A 25,718-nucleotide genomic window follows, 5' to 3' on the forward strand; every position below is an offset into this window, starting at 1 on the left:
ACGCAGCAAAAAACTTCTGTCATATTAATGCTTTGCTGGACAGGGCTTATCTTCTGGGGACTACTTACATGTCTTTTAAGGATGGGTGAATGTTCACATGACTGCTTACACTTTGAATTTAAAAGTCAATTTGTTTGAAAGAGCATTAAGCAATTTTAATATTTATGAGAGCAGCCACACTTAGGACTACTTTGGGAGACAGTGATAAAAACTGTAGAATTAACCTGCCTGTGGACACGTAAAGGTGTTGCCTTGATTAACCTTCTGATTACTGACAGTGATGAGAACAACATGAATTCAGTGACCTGCTTATGAAGGGTTTCTTTTTAATAGATCAGAGTGCTTCAGAGCAGAAGGTGACAAAACTAGTAAGCAGTTGTTTATAAACCTGACTTGCAATTCCGTTGCTAGAGCAGAGTTGAAAAAATAATTATATCCGTACTTGAAATATGCTGTAAATCTTAACTGCATCTCTGAAAGGAAAAAAAAAATGCAATATACTAGTATCAAAGTTTGAAGATAAAGCTATTCCTTGAGGTGTACATCATCTTAATAATATCAGGAAAATCTAAATAATTGCTATTAATTTCAGAAGCACAGATATGGCTACATCACCTTAATGGTAATTAGTTTAACTTAAGATTTTTAAGTTTTAGATACTGTTACATTTTCTTCTTTCCTTTTCTTCTTTTCTTTTTCTGTTCATCCTTGAAGACATTAACTGAGACAGGTTATGAAAAATATAATGAGGTAATTGTAGCATGTGTGTGCACTGTGTGAGCATTAATGTTAGTGCTTTTTAGCTGAAGATGTCCGTATAGTGCTAAAGTAACTGATCAGCATATATACATTACTGCTTGTTAAATTATAATGTAGAAGTTCATCACAATAATTTACCCAATTCCTTTTTAATGGTGATAACCATGACACATGAATTAATCCCCATAGTTAAATTTGAGGATTTTGAGGAATTGAGGAAGCTTTCTTTTAGTACTTGACTCTCCTTTCTAAAACTCATTCTTTCAACCTTTAGGGATATTAGAATGTTTTTCTGATGTTTTCCTATCCCCTCCTCCACTTTTCCCTTCCAGAACAGAGATATTTCTTATCGCTGTTATTTTACCAGGAGGTTCATATAATGGGCTTATCCACTCTTGTCCAGAAAACTGTATGTCTAAATAGCCTTTTTCAAACAGCCTAGTGTTCATTCTGCCTGCACTCTGCCCTCACTGGAGGGAATTCAACTGATGAAAAAGCAGATTGTTGGCTGGTGCAGTTTCAAGTGTGTTAATATTTTAACGTATTTGAGTATATTAAGTTAAAGGTGAAAGGAAATTTTGGGGTTTTTTTTAATTGAAATTGGCAAAATCTTTAGAAACCCTCACAATTAAAAAAAAAAAAATTCAAATATTTTTCTGTGGTTTTTTTGAGATGATAGAATATGAGTACTGGGGAGTGTGGTGCAAACATGGAAAAGGCTGAGCACCCAGCCAGTCAGTGCTGGCATATGTAGAGCTGACCTAATGGGTCTGCCTGGACTTCAGTGGATTATTGCTGAATCTTGTGGGATTGTCTGTACCACTCTGTGTTTCAGTGGGCTTCTTAACTGTGAGGATTCTTATATTAGCAGTGCCTCATGTATATAAATGATCCCACTAGCTTAAGTGCTGGCAAACATGATGCAAACACCTGGGTGACTAGGCTTTATACCCTGGACTGCTATTTTGACTAAATGTCACCTCTGTAGGAGCTGACAAGGCCCACGTTGAGCTTACTGAGTCAGTTTGGTGCCTTTTTGTTAAATGGGTCCAGACTAAAAGACTTCATAGGTTTAGATGATGTGAAAGAACCAATGGTTTCTTGAGCTCGCTGTGGAAGCGAGTGCTTATAGAGGATGGTGTTGCACTGAAGATAAGTCCATAGAGACGGACAGGCTCAGCAAAGAGTGAGCTACATTTTCGTTCTATTTGTAGCATAAATGAATCCATAGTTTGGGTAAACTGCCAACAGATAATTGAAAGTTGAGAGGAAATAGGTCATTTCCTCTTTTAGTTCTTGTGCATGAATAAAACTTTTGACAATGAAAAAATAAATGTCTGTAGAGATTTATCTTTTATTTCTCACCTTTTTTGGCTCTAGTGTATGGAAATAATGTATCATTTGAGTACCTTATTTTTACAATTCAGAATGATATATAATAATTGATTTAACATGCTGGGGTTTGTTGTTTTTTTTTTAATATTTTGGAACTCAGGGACTGTCAAAGAGAGAAAGTTGGCAATACATAGTTTGCCATAATGCTATTTGCAGTCCTATGCTGTTTTGGTCTTAAGTCTGCCCTATTGCGGACTTTCTCCGTATGACCACATTACCAATTTTTCAGCCAGTATGACAGCTTCTTTGGAGGAGTTGGTGGTGGTGTGGTTATTATTACTGTCCCCTGGTTTAATGCAAGTAGGTGAAAATTTAAAATAACTTAGTATTCAGTGTTCTGGAGGGAGAAGTTAGTGTTACACCTTCTGCCTTCTTCCCCTTCCACTCCTCCCTTCCTACCCCTCCACAAAAGGAGCATCTTTCAAGATAGCATTACTTTTAAAGTCTCTCCTTAGTGTTTTTTTTCCCTCTAGATCAAATGTTCTAGATGATCTTCTGTCAGTCCTGCAATATTACTTTTTTTTATGCACCTGTAGTAAAAAGATTAGTTTTTCTAATGCCACATTATTGCTTAACACTTATTTTAGGAAATAAATCAAATTATCAATTTTATGCAAAGATTTCAGGGTCATAAACCTTTAAAATGGCAAAATATTTCATTTGTGAATTAATATGACTTACTGCAGGGCAAAAGGGGCAGAAATGTATGAATGCATTCTGTTGTCATCCAAGTAGGGAAACCACTTGAAGCATCCATTCCAGCAGCACACTTCTGTTGTTGGTTCTTTCATTTGAACTTTGTTCTAGTATTCACAGAAAATAATGTACTGTCTGAAAATACCTTGAATACCAGTAAGAATGTTGTTATTTTGAGAATCTGAGGATTCTGTTAAGATGTAATAGAAGTGTTTTGATAATGATTTATGAATTCGGTTGTATAAAAAATAAAAAAGGCAGTCACTCAAATATTTACTCAATTTTGCAAGTAATTTTCATGCCTGGGTACTGCAGTGGTTGGAAGGAGTCCAGTACTGAGTGAAGAACAGGTGATACTATATAATCATCATCTTGGTAGTCAGGCAGGACTAGCGTGGTGGAAAGGGTTTAAAAGGACTCTAAAAATCAAACTATTCACTTCTCCACAGAGGCTTTCTTAAATCATTGTTTAAGTAGATGGGAAGGATTTCCTCTTGCTTTTTGTTTATATTTTGGTTTTGATAACCCTGTGTTATCGTAATGACTTGCACTGAGTTCACTTTTATGGAAGAGTTTAATTGTGGACCTCATATTTCGTGACTTCTGGTGTACATATTTATATTCAAGGCGTAATGCCCGAATGATGTCTCACAGAAATGTTGAATATTTTTCTAACAGTGTCGTTTTAATTTATGTTCCAGCAAAGACTGCTAGAACTACTTTTGGGTAAACCTGGTAAGAGAGTGAAAGGCTTATGTACTACTACATGTTAAGTGCAATTATCTGCAAGACCGCTCCACAGCATAGAGAAGTTATTTGAACTATGTTAGGTAGAGACTGACGTGTATATACCAACTTTGAGGGCTTTTCCGCCCCAAATAAAGTACATCTTGAATCTCTGAAATCTATCGAGCAAGTGTCCTTTATACACTTCCTCTCTTGCCACAGTCTTTCCACTTTGACTTATTTTGAATACTGAGAAATTAGTAAGAATGTGTTTGTGTCAGTATACTCGGAAAATAAGAATTTTGAGGAGTTTTTAGTTTGTTTGGTTTTTGTTTTGTTTTTTATGGTAGAAACAGTTTCAGTAAGTGGAGGGTAGGAGGGAAGGATCAACCAAAATCAAATCTCTTTTAAGTTTTCAGTATGTGCTCAGGAAGGATGCTTTTATTCAGCGTGGACCATATTCCTCATGTACTGCTACTAATTTGTGGTTACACAAGAGTGAATCTGGTTTGCTAAATTCTAGTGTATGTGCGTGTCTAAGTTTTGATGTTCCTCTCTTCATATTGTGCATTGTTAATTTATTATTGTAAACATTCCATTTAGCTCTAAGCAAAGCAAATAACTTACTGCTGAAGAGCTCTAAGCAAATAACTTACTGCTGAAGACTTCAATATGAAGACCATGTCTTTGCTTACTGTTGTTTTAATGTAATTTCAGGAAATTAAAAAATTCATCAAAGGTGTTTCTGAGAAGATAAAAAAAACTAGGGACAAGTATGGCATTAATGACAATGGCACAACGGAGGTAAATAGTTTCAAGGGAGTAATTATGTAGTTTCTTTAAATCTGCATAAACTATTGCTTTTCTAACTGTTCTATTCTGTTTTCAGCCACGAGTTTTATATCAGTTGGATAGGATTACTCCAACACAACTAGAGAAGTTTCTAGAGACTTGTAGGGACAAATACATGAGGTAAGTGTTTAGCCTGTTATTTTCTCAATTTATCCTGCCCCCCCCCCGCCCCCCCCCCAGTTTAGTGTTTGTTGCTTTGTTTACAATCTAGGAGTGCATTCTGCTATTTTTACTGTATGAATGTTGGTTCTGTTGTGAATGCAATACAAATAAAGAATAAGAAACAGTTGGCCCCAATGACAGAAACATTGCAAGACAAAGGTAGAATGCAAAAAAAAAACCACATCACCATCTACAGGTGGGTTTGTTAGGGCAGAGTTGAGTCTTGTACGACGGTTCTAGAGGTCTGACAGAGCTGAGGTTTCTACCTTTCTGTCTTGAGTCATAATCAGATTCTTTCATTAGAAGATTCTTACTAATCTGTTTAGTTTCCTTTTACATTGTAGAAAAAGTGTTTTATATTTCATTTGAGATTTCTTGAACATGCAAAGCTATCTGCTTGTGTTTAGGCATCTTTTTTCTGATATAGTACTAATCACACCAGTGAACACTTCTTCTATAGCTACTTACTACTTATATCCACAGATCGTGTTTTGACAGCAGGTTCTGGTAAAAGCCAAAAGTAATAGGATTCAGAGTGAGAAAGGATATTGTTTAAACACATTTTTACACCCACTGGCAGACATGTTCCCTTCCACCCCCTCTTGCAGGAGATTGTTCCAAACCTCTAAAGAGTCCATGCAAAATAAAGTCTGAATAGATCAGTTTCAAATCCATATGAATCTTGATGGTTATTCTTGATCTACACAGTTTGTGAAGTTATGTCACACTTCATGCTAACATGTTCTTGAATCTGGTATGCACTTGTAGGAGCTTTTTGCTTGTTTTTCTTGGTCTCTAACAAGATAGTGATAGTGTGGATGTTTTCATCTTTATCCACTGAGTTGTTTCATTTAATTAGATTCCTTGGATTTGTTCATTGGCATGCAGCCATTGGTGACATCTGCTTTGTGGCCTCATGCTCACCTGCATCAATTGTTTACTAATATTTTTTCTTTTTCTAGAAAATTCATGTGTATGTTAAATTGTTAACATAACTATTTTAAAGCAATCACCAGTTTTCTGCTTTCAGTTATTAGGATTACTTGCTTACATTTCTCTTAAGTGTTCTTAAACATGAATTGCCTATTTTACTGTAGTAAGTTGATTTAGCATACTATGTTATGCAGATCTGATAACTGAAAGATACTGCCCTTGGAAAGGATCTGATTGCTATGATGATTGGTTTTGGTTTATAGCCTACTGTCATTTTACCAGGAGAAATCTCTCATCTGACATTTCAGCAATTTTTGGGTAGATATGACATGAATGTTAAAGAGATCTCCAAATAATAGTGAAAACAATAACCTCTGCTGAAATAATTTTGTTTTACAGTCACCCAGAATTAATTCCTTTAGATGTTACAAGCTAAATCACTATTAGACAGCAATTTTACTTGGTAAAAGTTCATCAAGGAAAATGCAAGAAGCTGCTACAAGTTAGATTGATTTAGGAAGGGGTATTGTGCCTTAAGTTCAGAGGTTATGTTTGCTCTAGAAAAGCAGATCACATTGCACTCTGTGCAAGCTTAAGAGTGCTAACTGCAGGATCTGAACAAAATTGTAGGGGAGAATGTAAACCACCCCTCACGTCTCATGTTGAGATTGCATATTGTAGAGTAAGTGGCCTTCGTTTTTTGTCCTGTAAGGACAACCAGTTGTCAAAGTACATGAATTTTAGAAAGGGACAAATGTGGGAATGAGCCTATTACATGCATAACCTGAAGGGAAAGTAGGTCATCAGTATAGGGCTTTTGAATAAGATGAAAACAAGAAGGCATTAATATCTGGATTTTGCTCTGATTAAAAAATAATCTGCATAATTATTTCTTAAAGAAGACTTTATAAAGGTCTCTCAGGCCTAAACATATAAAGGGGAGTTTTGGAAATGTTAGCATATGTTCCCTGAATGGGGAATCCTGAATCTACTGCTTGATGCTTAGGAGAAGGAGGATAAGCATTTTGTTTTCTGTTATGGATGTTATACTGGACCTGTGGAATGCGTGTATGACAGGGCATCTTTTTGCCTTGCATGAGATCAGTCTTGAGTATTGGTGACCTTTTAACCTCCCTCCTGTTTGTTTATTAAAAAAATATTTAACAAACTTCTCATACATCTATCAGAATATTTTCTGTCTTTGCTTGCTTAGGATTTTAAGCCTTATTGAGTTCTGTGTCTCTTTCTGTAATTTTTTATGAGAGAATTTCTTTATCAGGGCACAGATGGAGCCTGGTTCTGCAGTAGGAGCTCTTTGTGCACAGAGTATTGGTGAGCCTGGCACACAGATGACTCTGAAGACTTTCCATTTTGCTGGTGTTGCTTCAATGAACATTACTTTGGGCGTGCCAAGAATCAAAGAAATCATTAATGCTTCAAAGGCTATTAGGTACTAACATTGTTTTGGTTTGGGGTTTTTTTCCCTTTGCCTAAGTGAAACCTGATGGATAAATTTGCCATATGTGATAGCATTTCCCTGTTCTCAATAATATACTAGACCACATTGAATGCACGAAATACCCAAACAAGAAAAATCTAATGTCTGTCCCGCTAAGCGATACTTAGGGCCAGAGTAAAGACAAGTTTTGTTTTTCTGAAAGTCAAATGAGGTAAAGTGGTTACTTACAAGTTTAATATTCTATTAGGGGTGTCTCATATATTGTGAAACTTTCTGGTGTTTAGTGGTAGTTGAAGCATACCTATTCCTAGGTATCCATGAAGCCATACTTAAATAATACTAGAATAGTGTACACCATGAAAATAGTCACTAGTTGTGTTATAATCTCTTGTGTGTTTGCTTGTTTGTACCAGCCTGAAGTGCACGAACAATAATTTTCTTAAATGTACCTGAGGAAGCTGAAGGTCTCTTTATGTTATTAAAAACTACTCTAGATATTAGATAGGTTCCATAAGGCAAGCTGTAATTCAAATTGCCATCTGTAATCTAGCTGAGCAATTTCCTAACTGTTTCTTTTGTGTGTTTATTCTTTGTAGCACCCCTATTATAACAGCACAGTTGGACAAAGATGATGATCCTGATTTTGCTCGTCTGGTTAAAGGAAGAATTGAGAAAACTTTACTAGGAGAGGTAGGAAAAAATGTATTATTGCTAATGCTTTAAAGGTAAACATCAGCCAGTTGCTATGGGGCATTTTAACTGTTTTCACATGCTAACTGTTTTGTCCTTATCTCTCAAAGATTTCAGAATATATTGAGGAAGTGTTTCTTCCAGATGATTGTTTCATCTTAGTGAAGCTGTCTTTAGAGCGCATTAGGCTACTGAGATTAGAGGTGAGTTAAGTTCTTATGCAGAATATGCCTTGGGTAAGTTCCAAAGGGTCTCTTAATCCTGTCTCAGAAACAGAAATCAGACCAGTGGAAGTTAAAAAAAGAAAGTGAATGAAGGATATCCCATGGCTACATTACATCTGGATTTTTTTCCCCCCTTTTTTTCCCCTTGTAAATGGATAATTTTTCCTTTATTTGGAAATCAGAGGACATACATTCATTTCTTGGTGTCTTGCTAAATACAAGGATGCCATTTCTGTCCATTAGTTAACATATAGGCCGGTACCCTCAGCATAGGATAGTATTTAATGCAATTTATAAAAGTAACAATTTTTGTTTATTTTTCTACATTCTGCTTTGTTATATTCTGTTGAAAGACTGCTGCATGTATTTGAGCAGATTTAAGAGGGATACCCTTATGTTTGCTGGCTGACTTTTGTCACAGGTGAATGCAGAGACTGTGCGCTACTCTATTTGCATATCTAAACTCAGAGTAAAGCCTGGGGATGTTGCTGTCCATGGAGAAGCAGTGGTATGTGTGACCCCTCGTGAAAATAGCAAGAGTTCAATGTATTATGTATTGCAGTCCCTGAAGGAAGAACTACCAAAGGTAAAAACAAAGGCTGTCTCGCGCTTTTGTGGGAGGTAATCACTAATAATAGTTTGGAGTTCTGTGGTGGGAAGGCGAAATAATTCTTGTCAGTACTGACAATGAAGGTAGGCTGAGTCCATAAATCTTAGATTGTGTTGCTACTGCTTTGCAGCTGAAACTAAGCCTCCATTACTGATCTTTCTAAATGAAATTGAAGCCTCGATACTTTCCTTACAACGTTTACTGAAGCATTCTGAGTGCAGCAGTTGTATGAAATAGTTATATCTTCTTCCAGATGCATCTAGAATTGAACCAGATGACGGTATCTGGCATTTTTGCAGCTTTCTGTGAGGAGACTGTCTACTTTAGATGTTAAAAATAGTGATAAGTAAACCTTATGATTGGCAGGATGCCCTTTCATTTGCGTGGATCAACCACCATTCAGAGACCTAGGTCTGAATGTGAGGATATCTGGCATAAAACATAAAATGTAGGTAGTCAGTAAGGTTTGACTAGTTATTTAGCTAGTTAAATAGCACTAGTGTATTTAAGAGCAGGAAGTCTTATTTCATATGTATTTTAATTGAGCATTTACATCAAAGACTGGAGCTTCTAAGTAGGTTTGAATGCTGGTAAGGGTTACCATTTTATACTGCAGTACTGTACATATCAAAGTTACTAGGTTTTTTGTTTTGTGAAGGTTGTAGTGCAAGGTATACCAGAGGTTTCCCGAGCTGTCATTCATATTGATGAACAAAGTGGAAAGGAAAAATACAAACTTCTAGTTGAAGGTGATAATCTGCGAGCTGTTATGGCTACTCACGGAGTGAAAGGAACAAAAACATCCTCTAACAACACTTACGAGGTAATGTTCAAATGGGTACTGTGGATTTTTCCCCATAGCATCTTTATTACAAGTGCCTGTTTGTGCTCAGATGCAGCAGTTGATATCTAATCAAGCCTGATTTCACTAATAGTTGTCAGAATGCATTAATGCAAGAGAGTGATTCAACTGGCAGCACTCTTCACTTCAAAGAAGCTCTTTCTACAAATACTTTTAAACCAGAGAAATGCAAAAGATCGTTATCTGACATCAGATGGTATTTGTTCCAGGAATATACTTGCTCCAAGCATTTGGTTCTTCATTAATCTAGCATAATCTCTTGTGTAGGTAGAGAAGACACTAGGAATTGAAGCTGCTCGGACGACCATTATCAATGAGATTCAGTATACAATGGTGAACCATGGTATGAGCATTGACAGGAGACATGTTATGTTGCTATCAGATCTAATGACTTACAAGGTTTGTACTATGCTTTTTCTAAATGTTACATTGGCCTGTTTATACAAATTAATTTTACCATGTTTGAGAAGGATGGGTGAGCTAGGGAGATGGAAATCAGTTATAGGTTTAAAGAATCGTAAGTTGTACTGACCAATACTGTTGTGTATATCAAACAGAATGCTCAATTAATCTAGTTCTTGGGGGTAGGGGGAGAAGATCTATTTTGACTGAAAACAAGTTGATATAATGGGTAGGAAATCATAATTTCATGTTGGAACTAGGAATCCTAAAAATTGTGGTATGAAAATCAACTGTTTAGGTAACCATGCATGCAATTTAAGGCTTGCTATGCAGAAAACCACATGGGGTGTGGTTCATAGCAGCTGCACTGTATATAAGAGTCAAAGGATACAGACATTACAAATAGAATGAGGTTACATGTAGAGTACGAACAGTCTTCCGGAACTTGTTAGTAGAACATCATATCTGTTCTTTATTGATTTACTTTCTTTTCTTCACATCCTATATGTTTTTTAGGTTTCAGTACACTTAGTGAAGTAAGATTTTCCACTTTGCCTGCCAGAGTGCAAGGGTTTAATTTGGGTAAAATGGATGAAGGAGTTCTGACTTCTTCCAAAACTGTAGGGCTTTGTTGTACTGAGCTGCAGCAGTCCCCAGGGCTGGCCGTGTGGAGCTGCAACACAATAGTGGAAAAGGGCATCAGAGTGCAGTGTTTTACACTTGTTGGGCTCCTAGCATGCATTCTTTTGTCTGTACTTCTGACTTGTGCTTCTGTGCACAGTCTGTTATAATCGGGATGTTCATTAGAGGCAGAAATAAACCAAGTTAGTTTAAAAAGCTAATTACTTTTTTCCTGGAGAGTAAAAAAATGAAGATTTAATATCTTCTGTAATCTCCTGGCAGTTAAAGTCAGATTTATCAGTGGACAATAGGCAGTAGCTTCAGCATAGTGCTCTCAGACCCCACTAAAGTTTGTAGCTTGGCAACTAGGTTATAATTGTGTGGTTTTTCTCATAGCCATGTTTCTTTCAATCTTTCCAGTATTCTTGCTTAAAAAAAAAAAAAAATCTATTAACCATTTATAACAGCTTCTGTTGTGTATGAATAAATCAATATTTTATAAAATCAATGTATTAAATAAATCAATATTTATTTAAATATTGATTACTACCAAACTATTAACCTTCAGGATGTTTAACTGTGAAGCAGCGTATTATGACAATGCTATATTGTAGATAGTAACCTTTTTACTTACTACTTGTTTCACGTGTTTGTTAGAATAAAAACTACATTTCTGTTGTTCACTTGATTTGCTGCTTTAGCAAACATAACTGACCTGCAGCCACTATTGTGATAGTCTTTCTTTGGGTTTTTCCATCAATCAAGGGTGAAGTGCTGGGCATTACTAGGTTTGGACTGGCAAAAATGAAGGAAAGTGTGTTGATGCTGGCTTCTTTTGAAAAGACTGCAGACCATCTCTTTGATGCTGCCTACTTTGGACAGAAGGATTCTGTTTGTGGTAGGTGTTTCAAAATCTGTTGCGCATATACTAGCCCCATACTTGCTACTGTGAAGAAAATTAACTCCAGCCCAGCCAAAACCAGCACAGGTCTTTACCCAGCATCTGTAAACCTCTTCAAAGCATTGGATTTTTGCCCTTGTTAAGCTTTCTGTTCAGCTTACATGTCAAAAACTTCAGGTCTGAGGCTGATCCATACTTCTTGATCCTAGAAGTTTGGTGGATGTTTCTTTACTTCTCATCTCAGAGATCTTGAAGTCAGTTGGGCATTTGTTGTATGTTTCTTAAAGTAGATTTTTAGTAATTTGGTTTTATTTCTCACCACATAGCTCAGTGAAATACCAGCATCTGTAGTTCTATTTTTTTCAGTTGTGAAAGTTTGTGTATCTTCAACACCTAAAGCTGATTAAGGACTCTAGTACCCCATTCAGTATTTAGGTTTCGTTTTCATTCCTAAGAAGTAGGAAGACATACATGTCTCAGGTAGCTTAGGTGAGTATCATACTGTGCATAATGATTGCTTATGCGATTTGTCAGTTGTACCTAGAAATAAACAGAAAGGCAAAGTTCTTGACTTCTTTAGTTAGTTCTGATCTAAATAGATAAAAATTGGGTTTTTGTTTGTTTTAAATTAGAAGCCTTGTTTATCAGTACTCCATTCATTAACAGAACAGAGAAGATCCGTGTCCTGAGAAATTTCTTTTTAAATGTATCTGTTCTTCAGTTTTAAAGTTAAGTTCATTAACATCCACTGAATCATCTTCTCACTGAATTCATGAAGGAATCTGAGAGTTTAAAAACATATGTATAGCATATGTATAGATGCACACAAGTGCATGCATACACACATACATACAGCCAAACAGAAAATTCAAATAGATTAATTTTGTCATTCTGTTTGTCTCTTGATTTTGCATTTCTGCCATGTACTCTAATATTTGGAATTGAAATTATTTTTCTTTTTTTAAACTCCTTTGCCCCATTCCTCCCAGATCTCATTCTCCTTTAAGCTACATGCATTTTGGAATGATTTGTTTAAGTCTCTATCTAGTAGGTTAAACAAAGAAAAGGAGAAGTCAAGCAGGTTTCACCCTCTTCATCATCTGTTTATGTAAGGCCTACCAGCCTGGCGCTGTAACCACTCATTTGGAGTTTCTGGGTGCTAATGAAGTTTAAAAATACGAATGTGTTATGTTAAGGTTTGCTAGTTTGTGTGTATTTCTAGGTGGTCTTAGAAAGTGTAGTCAATTTCAAACAGTGCTTTGTGGACAGTATATTTTCTGAATCGCTGGAATCTGTTAGAAACCTTTGTATTACTAGTTTGTATTTTAAAAACTGTGCCACTTTCTGGCTGTCCAGCATTCCACGTGAGTGGGATTTTCTTATGTTTTTTATTATTATTTGTCCATGATTAAAGCAAAGATCCTATGGGAGACTGATTCCATCCTGGACAGTAAGGAAAAGAAAATGGTTTCTCAAAGTCCCCTTTGAGCTGGTAAAATCTTGTAGATTTTGAGTAATGTGGAAACCAAAGATCTTTTCATGTTGCCTTCTATATAAATGTTTTAGTTCAAATAAGGAAATGGAATGGACAAAACAGAAAATTGTTGTCTGTCTTCCAAAACTGAAGAGATCATAATGGCTTGCTTGTATGAAAAAGTGCTGTGCAGCTGCCTGACCTGGCCATCACTAGTTGTCTCTTTGAATTGCTGTGAAAAGACTCTTACACACTCATGGTTTTGCATCTCCAGAGCAGGAAAAAATTATAAATGCCAAGAAAAATGAGTATGTACCCAAAATCAATTATAGGTGCTGAACTGAATGGCATCTCAAATCGGTGCTTCTCCTGAATGTGCGGATGTAGTTTTAGACCATGTGGCCTTTGAATCTCTTTTGTCTTGTAAGATGCTTTTTCCAGCCAGAGAAAATGAGGAACAGCTGATTCCTGCTTTACTTGCATAAAGACAAGAATTTTCTTCTGAGAATTGCTGATGTCACCTTTCAGTGGGCAGAGTGGGTTGAAACTAGAGCAGAGAGGATTACATCCAGTTCCAGCAGCATCCACTGGATGCTGGAAGCAGGATCAGCAGGAAGTGCTACTATCTGCAAGCCACTACTTAGAGATCCAGTCAGTTTACCTTTCTGTCCCCTTCCCAAAGAGCTGCCAACAGCACTCTCATTTCTAACTTAAGAGTGGGAACTGAGAGCTACAGATCACTGCTGTGACATTCATTTATGAGGAGGTGGTCTGGAAGGGAAGTGTCAAAAATAAACTCTGCTCTTATTGCAGTATGACTGGCTTCATCTCTACCTAGCTGAAAGTGAGAGCAGCAGTTCATAGCTGTCAGCCAGATGCTGACATCTGCAATAGATTATAACTGGTAGTATAGATTATAACTGGTAGTGTTACAAGACATTGCATTGGAGGAGTCTTGGATGGTCATTAGAGCAGAGCGTGCTGTCCTGGCAGTTCTTCTGCTATCAACAACATTGTTATCTTCACCCGTCTGATATGATTGTCGTTGGCCTCTAGTATACATTAGTCTGAGCAGATATATAACATACACTTGGTCGTTACAGCGGCATGTTCTGTCCAAACATTTCCTGCTATACATGACTGCTGTCAGATGCTGCAAACTATTACTTTGTCCGTGAGGCAAAAGGGAGGTGTGAAGGAAGGGCTTCTGGTTGTATACATGGAAGTACTGCAAGCGAAGAAGGATTCCCAAAGTCTAAATGCAGTTTCCATGGTTCAGTGATTGGCTCAGGTTGAAAGGTTGTTGTGCAAAACCAAGTAAGTTTTATTCTGCTAGGTGTTAGAAAGGTATTTCCTTTATCTATTGTAACCTGCATGTTGTAGGGGCTGTACAAAGTAGTGGGCCTAAATATACAGCAACTCCTAAGCATTATATTTTGCACAAGATTTTTAAGTGCATAATGTTGGAAAATATGTAGTAGAAATGCAGCAATGGTCTAAGAGCAAAAACACAGAATCTTCATTCATACACATTTAAATTATCAATCAAATCTTGCCAGAATTTTAAGCAAATTGATTTTCATCCTTTGTGCATTCAAAAGTACAGCTTTTTATTGTTATTTTCTTAAACATTTATGCGAAGGACAATATTCTTAAACTCCTGAGAATGTGCCAAAGTGTCATTTGGATCATAACGCTATGCAGAGGAAAAAACACTGGTATCTGATAGTTTGCTTTTAATGTGGAATGTTCTTTGGAAAAGTTGTATACATCAGTAGATCTGGAATATAAATGTGTCAGCACATTGCTGTGAAAATGTTATAGCTATCAAAAATAGTTGGGACAGACTAAATCTTTAAATTCAAAACAAGCACTTTTTGAATCGTGAAAGCGCAAAAAGTGGTATAGCTAAAGTAGTGGTATGCCTCTTTCACTGGGAAGTTGCCGGGGTTTCAAGGGAACTTGGCCAGATTTGACTGAAGTCTTAGCACTGAGTCAGAGAACGAACGTGAAGTACCTTTGCCTTGCATCTTCTGCTATTGGCACTGAGTGGAATGCGTCTTCTCCAAAAACAAACCTTCTAAAGCTCTTTCATTGCTAGAGAAGATTTTTAGGTTAGGTTGAATTTTTCCTGTCTAGAATTTAAATAACACAGATTAAATAACATACTGATCTGATGACCATAACATTTAACTTTATCTAGTGAAGAGACCTTGGTCTTTATATGTGAGGTTCAAGGAGATTTGATAGGCAAAGCATACAGAATGGGCAAATTAAACTAGTTTTGTAAATCCTTACTCTTCAGATGTTCAACATGTTTGGTTTTTTTTCGTAGGTGTTTCTGAGTGCATCATCATGGGAATTCCGATGAATATTGGAACGGGACTTTTTAAACTGTTGCACAAAGCAGACAAAGAATCAACCCCTCCTAGGAGGCCTCTGATATTTGATAATAATGAATTTCATATTCCCATTGTTACATAGCACTTGGACATAATACAAGATAGCAAAACAAGAAATAGCAAGAAAACATCATTTAAATTAAGAAATATGTATTATCAGTTCTGTGTGTCTCTTACTGTGAATTGGTAAGTGAAATACTGTCAAAAGAATTGCCCAATTGTTTACCACCTGTTGTTCATACAGACCCTGAAAGGAGAGGCTTCTCTGCACCAGAGAGTGGAAATAAATATAAAGTGGATTTCAGCTGAAAACATTTTCTTTTCCATGTGCTAGAATTAATCTTTGTGTTAATGTTAATGGGTGGAAGTTGTTATTAACTCAGTATTAGACACATGCATTCAGATTTGATTAAAAAAAACCCCCAAAACTGCAAGAGAGTTCTGTGAGCTTGCACAGAGTGCATTTGGAAATGGCCTTTCAACAGGAGCTGCAGAGGTCAATCTATAGCTGTTAAGAACAGAGACTTCAGAAAGCTAGAACTGAGCCTCATACAGAGTTAAACTTCAGAAGTGCTGTTGAAAATGTTTGAAATATTTGCTCTTTGCTTGTGTTTTTTTAATTGTTTTTCTTTTATCCCAAGTTATCCAGTAAACAGTTTTCCTCCCCAGGATTCTGCTTTGGGACGTACCTGCAAGAAGCTGCAGATTGTAAAGCTGCTACTAAATTCTGAGAAGACTGTTATAAGAACATTACAAATTATAAATAGCTTTTCATATTATAGCAGCTGTTAAACTGCTGGAATCTGTAATTTACAGCAGTCTTAGTTTTGGGAAAGTTTCATAATTGAGCAGGATCATCTGAACAACCTAGTTTTATTTTAATATATAAAGTAGAAATAGAAAGGGAAGCTGTTTTCATGCATTGCCATGAAATAATTTGGAAGTATTTTAATCTTTAGCCCACTAGAGCAGTTTTCAGAATGAATATAGATTTTAAATTACTTCACTGTAGTATGTTTAAATTTACACTGGTGCTATGGAGGGAAAGTATCTTAGTGTTTTCTTGTCAGCAGTGTTTGGATATTCAGTGTGCTCATAACATGGGTCAAGGTTGGAGAGAAACACTTAAGTTGTGCACTCATGAAGTAAAAGCAGGCTGCTGAATGATCTAGCATTTGAAAATGAACGGGTTTGTGCTGCAGTTTTTGTTTTGGTTGATACATGAAGACAAGTGTAAGGCTACGTTCAGAGAACGTAAATCTGTAGTTTTAAGTCTTAAGGTGCCACTGTGTTTATTTTTTAAATCATCCTCCATGCAGAAAAGACCTGATGTGAAATTCAACATAGCTATTCTCAAATAATTTTGTATCTTCAATGTGATACTAAGATATACTTCTGCCTAGATTTTGGCAGGGTAAAGACTGAGAACGTAATGCATTTAGTATCTGCTCTAAAAACCATATATATTTTCCTATCTCCCTTTTAACAATAGAAATTTCAGAATAAATTAAAATTTTCTTTGATCTCAGTGAGATTGCCGCTTAATGATTTGTCTGCATAGAAGTCTAGCTCTATTTCTTTGTAAAGACATAAGACAGGTAGGGGCCAAATGGAGAGAAAGCCCATAAACCTTTCCTGTGGATAAGTACTTCATTTTATCATGGGAAATTCTACTGAAAGTGCTTGGTATTTTTGTGAATAAAGATTCTTCTGAAGGTGTAAATGGGTGGAGTTTGTATTGGAATGGGTAACTGCCTCTTTTTTCTTTTTTTTTTGTTTTGTTTGTAGATCCAGTGAAATGCTTTTATTTAAATGGTGGTTTTACTCTCTTGTATGTGTTAAAAGTGTTCAGTAAATTACATCTGTTATCATTGTCTTTAATATGACAATAAAAAGAGGCAGAGATAAAGAAAATGTAAACCTTGTGTTTGTTTATTGATGCATTATATTTGTGCGTAATTAATTTATGGATGACCTAACCTCCATCTCCCTCATTTGCTTAGTTATTAAGACAGTTGAGAATTATTGAGCTTAAATCTCAGGTATTTACAATGTAAATGAATATGTAATATAAAACCTATCTTGCTTAAAGTAAATATAAACACGCCTTGCCCTCCAAGTAGGCTATGCACTTCACAAGTATTTCAGCCAAAAATAGATTGTTTACAAGAGCACTCTGAATCAGTAATTATTGTTTGGGCTTTCCGTACAGTCAGTAAACAAATTAGCTGTTGGATTTCACTCATAAGCAGCTTATTTTAAGGGTCAGTTTTAATGGTCAAAGAACTGGAACTTTGGGATATTTCTTAAAATTTTCATTTTTATTAATTTTCTTATCTTTAGTGCAGGCTTCATTTTTAAAAAATAAATACTATTTTGCACATTTTCCTCCATTTTCTAATTAATGTGCTAATTGAAATGAAATACTAAGTTAAATGTAAATTTTCAAGAAATAATTTTGTTTCTGAAAATTTACTAGATAACAGTAGAAGCCCGAGAACAGAACATCCCAGACAGCCAACATGTCTTCGCATGGAAAAGCATCACTGATTCTTTTATGATGTCTCAGAATTGTTTGTGTACTTACTACAGTAAAAACACTTGTGAAGTTAATGCTAAAATCTCTAGCCGTTAGGTGACAGGAACAGTTAGGTACTATCATTCAAATTTGATCACCAGATGCCCTTAAAATTTTAAACGTCGCCCAGCTCCTGTAGAACATAGGCATTGAACTTAGAATAGCCGGGTTACTGAAGAATCTCAAGTATGAACTGCATAGCCAAGGGTGCAGCAGTCAGGCAGCAAGGCCAGCTGCAAGTGGGCGGCCTGAGATGGGAACCCTGATTCATATCGCTACTGCTGATGGCATATTTTTAAGAAAGCAAGAATTGGCTGCCAAAATTCATTAAGTTAGTTATGAATACCCATAGCCTGATTTCTAATTTTCTACGTATTTTTCATCTGTTTTAAAACAGATGTAAACTTTTCCCTAATTGTCAGGCTTAAGAAACTCCTTGATAAGTCGTCATTTATAAACTGATCCTTGATTATTTTTTTTTCTCAGTGAGGTCTACTGAAAATACTACTTTTCTGTGTGACTTGCACTAAAACTTGAAAACAGTTTTGTGTCTTAATCTCAGGTAAATGGCAAAGCAAATATATTGTTAATTTGTATTCTTTCAAGATGAGTATTTCTGTTTTTTATGTGTAGTGTGTCAAAAAAATCCCTTCCATCTCCACTTTTTCTTTCTGTCTAACAATAGGAGTAGCTGAATAATTACTTCTAAAAATGCTTCAGTAGATACTTGGAGATGGGGGCAGCTTCTGTATGTCTCTCTCTGCCCTAAAAACAAACAAATGAAAACCCACCTTTGGTCCCTCTGATTGGAACACAGAAAACGATCTGCTAGTCTGGTGACGGCTCAGATGGAAAAGCCTGGAGGCCTGGCAGTAGGTAGAAGGCTGCAGTAACTGCTGAAGTGCACTGTTCGTAGCAAGGGATCGGCTGAGCTCGGCGGTGAGGGCAGCATCTCTTCAGCAACGGGAACAGAGCAGAACATGAGCAGAAGTGTAAGTGAAGGGGGAGAGGACAACGAAGAAATCAAATGCCGAAGCTACGTAAAGCTCTGCTTCCTGAGATATTGCAGGAGGGTTAGGTATTTGCTGTGAAATACATTTCTGTGACAGCTGTATGGATGGCAAGATGCAGCTAAGAACATTCGGGAAAGACAAGCACGTGTCCGTGGGCCGCAGCCGTTTGCTGTGGAGCTGGGCAGGGCTGTCTGGGTAGGGTGTGCAGCTTCAGTTGCTGGTGGTTGAAGTTGCGCTGGAGTGCTTTTGCAAGCCTGTATGATATTATTCTCCAATGTATATAGCCTACATAATTTTGATGGAAGATTAGATATAGACCTGACAGGATTATAATTTTTACATGAGATGAGGTTTACACTGATTAGCAATCTGTGACTGCTTAACTTCTATCCTTTGACAAATTACTGTTCTCTCCCCATAGTATTTGTATTTGATGGGAAGAGTATTTAAGGTGCAAGAAGTATGCAGGCAAAAATTGTAGTTAAAATTAATTAATAAACCAATAAGCAGAGAGCAATTTTTTTGAAAAGACACTTCATTTTAAAAAAAAAAGTGATAAAGTACTTCTTAGTATGTTTATCAGGAAACTACTTTACATATGTCTCTTACCTCCAGAGATAAGAAAACAGAAGCATGTCCTATATAGGTTTCCTGTTGTGAATATGGGAAACTGGGAATAAATCTAGAACTGTGCTGCTTTGGTCCATAACTTGAAGAAATTTAGTATGGAGGGCTATTCCTTTTTTGCTTTAACTATGCTTTTAAAAAAAAAAAAAAGGAAAGCAAATGAATGCTGTATTTTATAAATTAACTACAAGTAGGATAAAATTTGGTTCCTTCAGGACAAATACTCCTTGATGTCTGACCACTTGTCACTGTTTCAGTATAAGCTGAAATAACCACTGCAACAGGTAATTCCTCAATTTTGGATGACTCTGCTTGTAGACAGGAATGTCTTTAAAAACCCATAGCAAACAGGATAAAGATTTTCATAGTATCTGCATATTTGCCTAAATTCTTCTGCGAATGTAACTGATGACTGTTGTATCTTCAAAATGGTTAGCTAAAGCTATGTATTCAGACCTAGAAAAGTCTCTCAGTAATTAAATATGTGGAAAAAACATAAAATAAGAAAAATTGGCCTGTGTTTTTTATATTGTCTAGGAACAGAAAAACTAAAAGGGATCAAATTGGAAAATGTATTATTTTCATGCACAAATACTTGGCAGGTTATTTGGATGGGATTACAGTATTGATATAAACGCATAGCAAATTTATCTTGAGGAATAAATACCAAAATCTCACAGGACAATCTGAAAGAATGAAATAAAACAAACCAGCCCTACTACTCTTGTAAATGAAAATTATAGAACATTCCTTCTAATGAAATGAGATCATATCACCATCTTCCACTAGAGAGCAGCGTTTTATTTTGGGAAAATAAGTGTTTGGGTAGCAATTCTTTATTTTTCTATTAAAAATGTGCTTTTGCAATATCAGAGCTGAAATACAACTATACAACTACAGGTTACCTGTTAAAATCATATACATGAGGAAGGAGATTAAGGGAATTCATTTTCCTAAGAAGGAGAAAAGAGAGTCCAGACATGCTTTTTCACGAAGTAGTAAGGACTTGCTTATCTTTTGCCCCCAAGCAAACAAACAGAAAAAGTAGCACTTAAGCAGAAGGCCGTAGTCATTCCCAAAGGAACACAGGGAGTTGCTCCTGGCAAGTGGGAGAACAGCGTATCTGTACTGCGAAAGGGGATGTGTCTTTTGTCACAGCGTTTTCCATGCAGCAGTGATTGTTACAATCTGCATTCATTCTCTATAGTGAGTACTTAATTATAGCTCCGAGAGCTTCTCTGAAGCATGAAGTTCTGGCAGCTCACTGGGTGGCATCTCGCATTCTTCAGCTGCTGCAGAACCCCGAAGCAAGGCTGTAGTAAAAACACTTGAAGGTGATGCTGAGAGATGCAAGAGACCGGTGTTTAGGACTGAAAATAATATGAAACAGGTGGTCTTTGCTGTCTGTGTACAGACAGCTGAAAACAGCAAGATTTATGAGATATGACTTCCACTTTAATGCCTGAAAGCTACAGGGATGCCTGTACCTTTTTAGTTCCTATCATATGTGTAACTCAACTCACAGTGGTCTTTTAAGTGGGAACTTAGCATTGACTGGCTGTGCTTAGGGATTCTGTTGGCTATGAGCTTCTTTGAATACAGCGTTGCCTTACCCACCACAGTTTCTTCTAGCCATATGTAAAGCCACTGTGTGCATCAGATGGTAAAAGGTGTTTCTTAGTCCAAAGAGTCTGTCTCCTGAGTCCAAGCCTGCCAAATCAGGAATAATAATTGCATAGTCCTTTTGGAAGCGATGATGGTAGGTGTGACTGACGCTGTGCAGGAATAGGGTGGGTTCTGCAGGTGTTGAGGATAGAGGGAAGAAAGCTGAAGAGACAGGGAGTGCAAAGTTAAGCAAGGGGCTATGGAAGCAGAGTGGAAGTTCATATCTGTTTGGGGGGGAAACAGAAAGGTGCCAGCTAGGTAAAGTGACACACAGATATTCGTAATCTCTACAAGGAGTCCCAGTGAAGCGATGGAAATAGCTGGAAAAAGCATGCGTGTTCCTGACAACTAAGATTTCGTCATTTGTATTGGAGATTGCTGTCCACTGGCTGTGACATCTGATAGTTAAATCATCATTAATTCATTAGATGACTATTAATAAAGAGTAATAACTGAATTATTTCCTTCAGTTATCATATCTGTTTGGTTATAATACTCTTTCAACCAACTGTACACAATTACAGGTCCTTAACTATAGTGATATGCTACAGTTCAGTGTAAAAACTGCTGTGCATGTTGGGTTCTGGTACAGTCCACATGGAAGATCATACCTATAATTGGGGGGCAAATAGGAATCTGTCTTTTAGTGTTGATACCTGCAGTTAGATCAGAAGCATTCCTGGAAAATCCTTATTTGGGGAGTTTTTAATAATGTGTAAGTCCTGCTACTGGGCCAAGGTACAGAAATTACATCAATTAAATTCCTAGTGTTGTGTCTCCCACTAGAAGAGAGGCTACGACATCTATGAAGATCAGATGGATAATTCACTAAAGTTTGAAAAGGAAAGCTATTCTATATAGATTTTTGTTGTTAAAAAAAGACTATTTGCAATGAATGTCTGCCATCACAGTGCTATGGTCTTGTTGATTTCAAAGCTGGATAGTGCTGAGGAGTTTTAGTCCATGGGTAAAAGAGGATGTGTAGGTGCCTCTGTGACTGAGACTTTCATGGTCCACAGAAAGCCAGGGTACCCCACAGGATTTCTTACCAAGTTCTTTCCTCCTCCATGATGGCTATGTTTTGTCAGTTGGAGACATTGTTGACCAGAAATGAAGCTGTTATGAAAGCAGCAGGTATCTGGATTATTAACCACAGGCATTTTATTCTCCTTTTTGTGAAAGGGGGTGTTGGTTGGCTAATCTTTCAATACGTATGGCAATTTTATCTGCATGTACCCCTTTTAAATGTTAAATTGTGCAGATTTTTAAAAGGAGAATAAAGAAAATTAATTTCCAAGAAATGCAAAAGCAATAGCGAGACTGTGCCGGTAAACTTTAGAAGTCCCAGAAAATGCCAGAATTAGGTGTAAGGGAGACTTAAAAATTATTTGACTTGATTTATTATTCAGGATTTTGTGGGTTTCTGAGAAGAATTGGTTAGCAGTGTGGTGTGATTCATCCCTGTTTGAATCCTGTGGTATTATTTTCTCTTCTGTTACTTCATATAGGAGTTGCTTCTTAAAGTCCCCTTTTCTACAGAATGAAGTCCTTCAGCCTGAGTAATACATAGTCACAGACAGGGGATTCTTTGACTCAGGCTGATTCACAGCATCTCTGTTGTAAACTGCTGATTGTCTTTGGAGTGACGAGGATGGCCTTGGCCATATCATGGTGCAGGCTTGAAGCACCAGCAGTGATATTGTGCGACTCGTTGCTGAAGGGCACAGTGGGTAGGGGATCTCTTTCATGCACACACTGGAAGGAAGGACACACCTCGCTCCTTACTTTATCCTGACCCCTGCACTTTTCCAATGTAATGATGCTAAAATATTTGCTGTATGTGTAGGTACCGTGACAAGCCCACACAACAACTCATTCCCTTTCCTATATGCCCTTCTTCCAGATTTTCAGCTCATGCAGGTATTTTCCGGTTACATCAGAGGCTTCCTTTAAACTTGCATTTTTAAGAAGATATTTAGTTCTTCTGACTTATGCCACTGCTGTGCATTTTCTAGTTCCCCTTTACATTTATTTCTTTCTCCTTGTCCTTGTTTCTCACACAGATTCCTCCCTTCTGGGCCCATAGTGACTGTCACTGCTGGTGACACCGCTTCCCTGCAGCAGTGCTATGTCAACCATACTGTGCCACTGGCTGGCTTCAACTGAGCCATGCAAGGTTACTGTGAACCTTTGCCTGGAGGATAATTAAACCACTCAAGGAAAAAATATCTCCTCAGCACATCTGGATGTGGAAATTTACTGCCATCAAAATTACAATTATGGTCAAATAACTTTTGAAAAAATGACCTTATTATATAAGGGAATGTATTCGTACTCTAAACTGAAATGAAAGGCATCCCTGCTTCATGTGGCTCTTTGTCAGCCCTGAAAACTGTATTCAGCTGTTTAATTCTCCACTTACTTTTCTCTTTAGCCTGCTTCTGGTCCTTCCCGCTTACCTGACACCAATGTTGTTTCCCTTGCTTGTGTTTGTATGTATTCCGTTGAAAATAAAAATAAGGAGAAGCGATGATCAGCCCAGCAGCTTGGTAGGTAGTTGGCACATGTAGAATCAGTTAACTGTTGCTGCCGCACACTTGTATGACCTGGGGAAATCTTCAGGCTCTCTGTACTCAGTCTATTAAAGACTATTAAATGATAATAGTCTTTCCTTAGCAACATGGTTGTGAGAGGAGATGATAGAATCATCAAGGTGAGTGAAGGGAGCGTGCTTGGGAAAACTTACGCACTATACAGAAGACTTAATAAATGTCATGTACTTGTCTGCCTAGGTTTTTATTGCCAGGATGTGTGGATTAAACAATGTGATTAGCATCTGCCGTGTATAGTTCTTTTTATTCTTTCCTCTTCCAAAGAAAGTGGGAAAAGGCTAGAAGTTGCTGCTCTTGAAGTCAGCGGCAAGACAGACACTGACTTCAGCAGGAAAAGGAGAGGCAAAGCAGTGAAGCTCTTTGCTGCCATTAATATTCTTGGAGGGGGAGGGTGGCAGCTCTGAAGATGAGTTAAGGGAAAAAAATTCTAACACTACAAATAGCCCATGGTAAAAAGGATAATATTTGGCTTGCCTTGCTGATGAAGTGTATTTGTCCTTCATGGAATATCCCTAGCAGACTTGGAGACTTTTTATTTCAGTTATTCCTTTGCACAGTATTTTTATTACCAAATTGGGGCTTAATCCAAGTCCCTTGGAAACCAATTAGAGAACTCTAACTCGGCAGAACTGGATGAGCTTTGATATATGCATTATATTAAATATTTCTATCCATCAAACTCCCACCAGTTAATGCATCTTTATAAGTTTCAAACAGTTGCAGAACACTTCTATAAACATCATTGCTGCAGACTTGATCCAGAAAGAATCATTTTAACCTAAATCTTTTTTAAGGCTTCTGTGATGCTCAGGTCTTTGTCTCAGATGTTTATGCTTATTCTGGGCCATGCTGTATATGTTCTTTTGCGTTTAGTATCGAGGCGGGCATTTTCTGTTTGTTTTGGGAGTTGGTTTTTTGTGTGTTGTTCAGTTCTGACAAATCTTGGCATTTATAATAATTTAAGTTCCAAATTACTTCTATGGCATTTTTCTTTAAAAAATACTAGTCAATGTTAACTGTTGAATGTTTAATTTTTTACATTTGTGTTATGAGGGGAAAAAATACAGATGTGTTGAAGATTTGTAGCTCAGTCTAAACTGGATGACCAAACCTTGTGGAAGCTGGTAATGCAGCTGCCACTGTGCCAAGCTGAGACATTATTTCATTCTGGAAGTCTCTGATGGCTTTCCCATCCCTGCCAAGGCATGTAGACTGGCGCAGAGCCTGTATTCCTTTTGCCTTCTAAATTAGAGTGTAACTTAGGAGTTACTTCATTTCATGTTAGTTACTGTTTTCAGAACTGATTTTAGTTAAGTCCAGCGTTTTTGTCATGTTCAACACTCCTCAGTCTTTAGTTCCATCTTGGCCCATAGTCTGCTTTGCCTGAGCAAACTGACTATAGCAAGTTGTACAAGGATTTCTCTTTGACTTTATTCTCACTGTAATCCCAGTCTTGTGTTTACCTCCTACAAAAATCATTTCCCCCTCCCACCCAAGGAATATTCTGCAATGTTAAACGTAAAAATTTCTTCTCAAATCAGAAGCATATGGAATTTATGCAGTATTTATATAAACAGAAATCAATGTATCACTGTCAAATAGCAGTTAGAGTTTTAGCTATGGGTATGACACACAGGATCTGCTTAAAGACCAGCATATTTTTCAACCTCCTGACCATCTACCGTTGTCTGGTTTTCATAAAGACTTGTAAAACTGTATACAGTTACTGAAAGTACACTAGAAATGCTTCTCCTGTATCATAAAGCAGATGAATGCAGAATGCTAGCACATATGCAGATCTGCTGGGTACTGTTTTTTTCAGGAGCTGGGCTGCCGCTTCTGTTCGCCCCTTAGCTTAAGCATTGCAAAAGGGACGAGCTATGGGACTAACTCTTCAGGCATGCGTGAAAAGACAGGTGTTGCACGGTATCTAGAGAAAGACAGAGAACCACAGTTGCATGCGTACCTGTCTCCATTTCCTTGGGGAGCTCTTTGGGCTTGGACTAGAGATATCTGGGCTGCCCTGGAGCTTTCAAGGATTATTGGCTTCTATTT

At 37.2% G+C, this 25,718-nt stretch overlaps 1 protein-coding gene across 1 annotated transcript in view; it reads left to right on the plus strand.

Moving 5' to 3' along the window:
• POLR3A (RNA polymerase III subunit A) overlaps nt 1-17,076 on the plus strand; it is a 39,952-nt gene extending 22,876 nt beyond the window's left edge. Inside the window, exons 22-31 of the mRNA XM_072869458.1 lie at nt 4,294-4,380; nt 4,466-4,548; nt 6,803-6,973; nt 7,579-7,672; nt 7,783-7,875; nt 8,318-8,482; nt 9,165-9,329; nt 9,636-9,767; nt 11,157-11,289; nt 15,102-17,076. Coding sequence (XP_072725559.1) covers nt 4,294-4,380; nt 4,466-4,548; nt 6,803-6,973; nt 7,579-7,672; nt 7,783-7,875; nt 8,318-8,482; nt 9,165-9,329; nt 9,636-9,767; nt 11,157-11,289; nt 15,102-15,250 — 1,272 coding nt within the window. The 3' untranslated portion in view covers nt 15,251-17,076. The remainder of the gene's footprint in view (nt 1-4,293; nt 4,381-4,465; nt 4,549-6,802; nt 6,974-7,578; nt 7,673-7,782; nt 7,876-8,317; nt 8,483-9,164; nt 9,330-9,635; nt 9,768-11,156; nt 11,290-15,101) is intronic.
• The last annotated feature ends 8,642 nt before the right edge of the window (nt 17,077-25,718 follow it).

This window comes from Ciconia boyciana, chromosome 8 (genome assembly GCF_034638445.1).
Source record: "Ciconia boyciana chromosome 8, ASM3463844v1, whole genome shotgun sequence".
Taxonomy (NCBI): Eukaryota; Metazoa; Chordata; class Aves; order Ciconiiformes; family Ciconiidae; genus Ciconia; species Ciconia boyciana.